Source organism: Neltuma alba, unplaced genomic scaffold (assembly GCF_004799145.2).
Source record: "Neltuma alba isolate B1F8T4 unplaced genomic scaffold, ASM479914v2 tig00011408_pilon, whole genome shotgun sequence".
Taxonomy (NCBI): domain Eukaryota; kingdom Viridiplantae; phylum Streptophyta; class Magnoliopsida; order Fabales; family Fabaceae; genus Neltuma; species Neltuma alba.
The window spans coordinates 276,895-284,060 of record NW_021636094.1 but is presented as its reverse complement, the minus strand read 5'-3'; the positions used below and the strand labels follow the sequence as shown (position 1 = coordinate 284,060).

The 7,166-nt window shown below is 35.4% G+C and overlaps 1 protein-coding gene across 1 annotated transcript; it reads right to left on the bottom strand.

Annotated features, from left to right (window-relative positions):
• Positions 1-518: 518 nt before the first annotated feature.
• On the bottom strand, positions 519-6,938 carry LOC114712989 (uncharacterized sugar kinase slr0537). Its single transcript, XM_028897562.1, has 5 exons — positions 6,452-6,938; positions 5,503-5,765; positions 4,150-4,267; positions 1,982-2,190; positions 519-1,160 (listed from the first exon to the last, which is right to left on the bottom strand). The coding sequence occupies exons 1-5, from the start codon at positions 6,842-6,844 to the stop codon at positions 707-709; spliced, it is 1,437 nt and encodes a 478-aa protein (XP_028753395.1). The 5' UTR covers positions 6,845-6,938; the 3' UTR covers positions 519-706.
• Between the last annotated feature and the right edge of the window lie 228 nt (positions 6,939-7,166).

The following is a 7,166-nucleotide window of genomic DNA, read 5'->3' as shown; positions in this document are numbered from 1 at the left end:
GTCATTGGACAGCAAGTCAAGTGACTCATGGCGGATGGTTCCCTTCTTCCAACTTCCTGCAACAGAATCTACGAAATTTTTTGAAAGGGAAGGGAAAATCTATGAAATTCTAATCGACCAATTAGGCAGCTTCAAAGAAGGAGAGTTTATCTTTGCATCTGTAGAAGGTCCTGGGTTGAGGAATCCATTCTTGTCTGAACTTTTTGTGCAGATAAAAACCTAAACAAGTTTTTCTCGTCTTTTTTTTTTTTTTTTAATTTTAAAAATGGCGGTAAAGACTTTATGGAACGCAATGTGACTTTGTAAAATCTATATAACCGACCTCACCTAATAAGATAAAACTTATTAATGCCATTGTAGGATAGAGTTCAAGAAATGAGTTATACTATTAATATTAATATTAATATTTTTGAATTCCATAAAAACGTGTGCCGCCACTACTAATATTATTCAAAATTTAGTTGGTCTATGAGGAAAACTGGAAAACTAAGCCTGTTTAGAATTTGTTAATTTCATCATAACACTGCAACAATGTATTCATCTAAAAAATTATATAATAGTATATAAATTAAAAATGTACAAAAGGGCTCAGCAATTTTTTACAACAATATATATACATGGATCGAAATTCTATGGAACAAAGGGAATGGAATTAGAGAAGGAATCTGATGATATGAACTCGAATGGTGAGCTACCACCATGTCACCTAGAAGCTGGAAATATGATCAGTACCCATATCTGATGGGAGACCATTAGTTTCAAGTTGATATGCAACAGATTCAGCCAACTTGACTGCATCTGAAACCCCAAGCCTTGTTCCTTGTTGCCCAACAACAGTGGCTGCAACATTTGCTGCTATTTTTCCTATTCTTTTCACATCTGATATTCCTCTCAGAACACCATACATGATGCCAGAAGCATATGCATCTCCTGCACCACAAGTGTCTACTGGAATGCATGGAGAAGGAGGGATATATACTGTTTCTCCTTTCATACCTATGTAAGAGCCTCTATGGCCATCTGTGACTGATACTAGGGGAACAAAGAAGCTCAAGCACCTTGTAGCCGAAGCAGCGCTCTCATTTGCATCAAAATTGCAGAGCACTCGAGCTTCATCGCTGTTCGCAAAGATGATATCTGCATAGTTCTCTATGATTTCCCTGACAAATGAATGATATATACACATGTTAGAGCGATCTCACATTGGTCAGCGACCAAACTGCTTAATCTGCAAAGTTAAGACCCTTCATGAAAGACCTGGACATCATGTCAATGATCAATCCACCTCAAAACTTAAACTACCATGTGAAGGCTAATGAGGTTGTAATTGTATTATGATCATTACAAACGCCCATTTATCATAGATCGAAAAAGCTGGAAACTTAAGGCATTGTTGAGGGAGGGGGAATTGTTTTGTTTCGATCCTAGAGGAATAAGGAAGAAATTTTCAATTTTCCATTCAAAAGAACCTGGTTAGCTCTGATCAGACCAGTTCTCAAATAAAGCAAGCAGAATTCTCCATTTCATTTGAATATGTTTATGAAAAGACTAAGCGTGCACAAAAGAAATGCACATGATTACCGAGCTTTATTTGGTTGAATTCAACTAATAAATCATTTTTGCCATCGGGTACATCTTTACTACTACCTCACTCTTATAGAAAGGGTTTATCTAGAAAACTGTTGCTCGCTCTTTACAAGTTAGAGGCAAATGCCAAAACTGTAAAGAGGTAAGGTAATAAAACATTAATGACGTTTTTTCCACACAGCTCAACATGTTGAGATGCTGAACATTAATAGAGTATAGACAAAAAATTTACAATGTTTGTTGGGTGTATCGTAACATTTTTAGTTAAGATACCACATAAAATGTCCCCGCCGTGACTTTCAAGATCAAAAGCCAAGTTAATGGAATCAACAATACATATAATTTGATATGATAATGAATGAAACATTTAATGAAAGTCAACTAACAATCTTACCAGAATTCGTCGAAGTGTCTCTCGATACAAGATATATCTGAAGCTGTTATTGCAACCAAGGCACCGCTCCTGTGAGCTTCCTCACATGCCTTTGTTATCGTTCTGATAGTATCGGTAAGTTCAAATAGGTACCCTTCAACTACAAGTATGTTGGTCTTGGGAATTATGTTAGCCAAGGTAGCGTCATAATTAATCGTTGAAGATGTTCCCTGGCACAAGCATGATAAAAAAGTGAGAATAGACAAATTTTTAAAGGTAAATGCAATAATGAAGGTGCCAAAGATTCCCTTGAACCATGGACATAAAAATGTACTGGGGATGAAGCCTTTTAATATCACCAGTTTTGAATAATCCTTATGGTCTCATGACTTTGACAACATTCTAATATATAGACGCAGGGTATTGTTAGGTAGTAGGAAGGAAAAGAGAAATGCGTCCTCTAAAATCTCTCAAATTGGGAGAACTAGTGCATATTTTGATTGAGGAGAACGGGAGTACAGAAAAGGAACGGGAATTTAATTAAGATATTTTCATTTTCATTTTGATTCTTATATAAATGAACACCCTCCCCCTTTCATTAACTCTTAATGCAAACATAGTGAACAGGGGAAATAAGGATTAGATATTAACATAAAAATGTCTAAACTAATATTGTCTTCCTTTAATATCCCTCCATTCTCTGCAGCCCAAACATACCCCTGAACACATATATGAGGGAAGACTGTGTAAGGCTATAAATGAACTGAGTAGTTTGTCTACAGTTCGGATTCAGCTCTATAAAAGTTAGTTTAGACTGGGTCTGAAGAAATATTTTTACTCAGCTTATACAGTTCATATATAACTCTATTAAAAATAAAATAAAATAAATCACCATAGATAATAGCATGTACTCTATATATTACGAATTACTCCCTTCGTTCCTTATTATAAGAGACATTTGATGCTTATGGCATGTTCCTATATATAAGAGACACTTACAAGTTATCTCTACTTTTTTGTGTTGATTTACTATTTTACCCATATTTATTATCTTCAACTCACACTCTCTCTCCCTCCCACTTCTCTTTCTTTTAATAATTTAATTGTTCCCTCTCATACTCTCTCTCCTTATTAATGAGGGCATTTTTGGAAAAAAATTATACTTTTTACACATTAATTGTTCTTAACTAATTTTAACTGTTTTTTTGATCAACGTACTTCGGTTATTTGTCTCTTATAATAAGGAACGGAGGGAGTATAAAACTTTTTCCAAGTATCATGAAAACACACTTCTCTCATTAAGCTCATCTGTCAATACATAATCTTAAGCAAGTTTATCTGAACCCAAGCTTTCATTTAACTAAGCATGCCATGCTCGACTATAATTGAAAGCCCATATAGTATCACATGCCAAGCTCGAACAACTAGTTTATAAAAGGAGCTGAGCTTGAAAATGCTGGTGGTGAGCTCATTTACAACCCTACCTTTAAGAATTTGGAAAGTTAAGATCAAAATCCTTAATTATAATTCCCATCCTTACTAAAAAAATTACAAGACAAGGAAAAGGTTTCACTGAAGCCCTCTCGTCTCTTCTCATTCCCTTAATTGTCCCTGATCCAAACATGCTTATATGGATTTCAAAATCAAGCGGTACTTCGAATTTAACATGGTGACTGATGCCAATCAATATGAAAGATCATGATTGTTTCAGAAAATTGGTTTCCAAAAGCATATCTTTGGTTGCATAATTATTTTGATTCATTACCTTGTAAATAATTCCATGATTGACGCTCCAAGAAGAAATAATAATGCGCCTTATAGTACAAAGTACACCAATGACAAAAATGTTCATATTAATTTTACTGTGTTGTTCATAGTCATGCAAACAAGTAAGTATTTATTATGCCTATAAACTTCACAACAGCAGAACTCATCAACATCTATTATCTTAGTTACACAAATATTTGTCTTATTCAACCACATCATGAAAAGAGGGAAATCAGCTTCTGATAAACTCCAGTCCACTACTCAAGAGCAGGAAGGGTTTTAAAATAAAGAGTGAATGCCAAATTTGTCATGCAATCAGGTATACGAAGCTCAATCTCATACTCATTCAAATGACACAAAAATTGCAATAGGGAAGCGGCACATATTTATATCATAATGTTTTCATCAGTAGTGCATCCAACCTGATATGCCAGCATTGTGCGCTGTGCATCGGGAGTTGTGAGAACTATGACTGTTCCAGTTGTCCCACCTGTGATAGGTGCAGAAAGAAACTGCACATTTGCTCGACGTAACTTTTCCCTGTAAAATTATTGGAATAAGTTTAAAAGTGAATTAAATTAATGAAATTTGCTTTTAGGAAAATAAAGTATCTATAATTTAAGCTAAAATTACTTGTTAAAAGGAAAACAAATGAAGGAAGTTCTAGAAGAAAGGAACTTGTAAAAAATATAACTTGTCATATATAATCTAGTGTTAAAAACGTTCCTGCATGTAGTGGCAATAACAACTTAAGATATAGGCTTGCGGTGTAATTCAGCAGTCAAAGATTTTTCATGCACGTTCTTTTATGATAACAAACATACAACTCAAAATGGAGGGCCGGAGCTGCAAAAGCACTTGTTTACACATTTCTTAGACCAAACAAGAAATCACCAATGGGAAAGGAAGTGATCATATAACCACATTTAATTCTTTCTTATCAAGTTGCTTAATACTATGACTTATGCTGATGAATATCATTCTTAAAGACTTAAATGAACAGCTTCACAAGAAGTTTTGTTTGGTCGCATTTCAATATTTGTTTTATTACTATTTGAAATATTTTTCAGCTTAGTTTTTTTTTTTAAATTCTGTAAAACGTTATTTTATTTTCATATATTTGTGATTGTGATATGATAGGATAGTTTGCATTTATATTATTTATATTTTATGTCCATTATGTTCATGGACCAAATAGGATAATGCTTGTTGTTGTTGTTGTGGTTCTTGGGCTTTTAAAATTATCTTTTGACCTTTATATCAATCAAGTGAGTTTTATAAAATTTGCGTCAGCCATTTCGCAGGATTTTGTATATTAAAACCTGGCACTGTAACCCCTATTTGACAATTTTTAATCAAACCAATCAGCTTCCAGTGACCAAGAATCAGAGCATTCTTAAACTTCAAAACTCTTGGTTGGTTAAACTCAGTGATACACAATATAAGGTTTAAACAAAATCAATCGAGCAACTTCCGAGTATGTAATATCAGTAGCAGCAATTTCTATGTAATATACAGAAAATATAGCACAACTATAAATACTATCAGTATAAGGCAACATAACGGACAAGGGGACCAATTGACTATCTAGAATAATACTGAAACAGGATCATTTGGATTCTGGCTACCTATGCTGCACATAGATGGAAAATTTATGCATTTAATGACAGCATGCAAAATAGATGTGTAAAAGGAAGTTCCAAGTTGAACTCTTTTAAACTCTGAACAAGTTCAAACAACTAATAAGAAAAAGTTCAGTAACTAAGAAGGCCAACCTGTAGAAGCCACCCAATGGATCATTCCCTACACTGCCTGCCATTGCCACATTTATAACAGGACCTCCAATGGAGCGACTGCCAAGCCTTGCCAAGGCAACTAAGCTATTAGATAGAGAACCACCTGCAGCAGCTTTGTAGCTGCAACCATCCATAGCCTGCAAAATTTTACCCCTCTCCTCATGGTTCACTACCTTCCTTGTTCCCTTCTCCAACCCCAATTTCTTCAGGAACTCATCATCAACTGTCCCAGAAAAGTCTACCTGAATGAATTACCAAAACCAACAAATTTTAGATTCAAACTCCATCACATGATGAATATATGTCACTCAAGCAAAAATCAAGGGCGGGCAACTCATCATTCAATAAAAAAAAAAAAAAATTGAACTCTTTTTATTTAATAGATGGAAGAAAAAGTCTCCAGCCAAACTTTGATTTTTTTTATGTTTGCTTTTATCTTTCCTCACAGTTCATACATTGTGGTTCTCTTTCTCTAGGAAGGTAACTATGTATGTACAAGGAAAGAAGACAATACCAAAAGGCAAGGATACAGGCAACAGTTATTTTATGTATTTTTTAAACTCTTACTAAAAAATTAGATGCTTCATAAGTTCATCTTAAGTTCTAAGTAAGCGCCAAGTAAAAAAGAAATGGCTGCATAAATCTCCTGAAATATGCTCAAATTCAAAACTAACTAAATATCACCGGTAGAAGGAGGAGGGGGAAAATACAGGGATGAAACGAAGAAATTCATCAACAAGATAACATTGTCACAATAACGTTCCTGAAAGTCCTCTTTCTCTACCGAAATATATAGCTCAAGCAAAAGAGAATGCTGAATAAAAAGATTATTAGCGCTAAACCCCAAAAATTTCTCCTCAAGGATCCGTCCATATATCCTTCAGCAGTGAAATATGGATAAACCTTAGAGCAAACAAACGGAAATTACCATGGCTTGACCAAGACCCACGACATCCCATCTTTCAGGCAAAAGAAAGGACCCAAAAGCCCTCTCTTCTTCATCCTCGCCACTGCCCCTCTCTTCATCATCATCTTCTTCATCTTCCCCTTCATTCCCATTATCACATTCTCCACCTCCAGATGTGGAAAAAGAAGAACGCCTACAAAATCCACCCCGTTTAATATTCATGGAAGCTTTAGAAGCAAGTTTTGATTTTTCACTGACTCTGTAATGGCAAATAACGAAGCTGGTACCATGGCCATGTGGGAATTGTGGAGGATAATAATACAGAAAAGAAGGGTATAACGAGAAAGGCGGGATTGGAGAGTGGTGGAAGCTGGAAATGTGATGGGGCGAAGATATAGGAATCGAGAGAGACATTCTATTGCTAGAAGCTCCTTTATCCTAAACCCCACAAATTCGCTCGATGTCTCTCCGAGGCTCTTCGTTTTCGTAGGAGAGCTTGTGGGTAATGGAAATGGGACATTTAAAGACGCCGTCTTCAAGACGGGGCATATTATCCATGGAAGGCAGGAAGAGACGATAAGGAGGTTGACTATAAGATTACTGTTTTACCCTCGGTTCGGACAATTACCGGAATCCGGGAGATTCATGACCATAGAATCCAATCTGACGAGTAACGACTCTCTTCTTGATTGCCTTTCGGCCTGGTTGGCTGATGTTAATTCAATTAAATTAATTT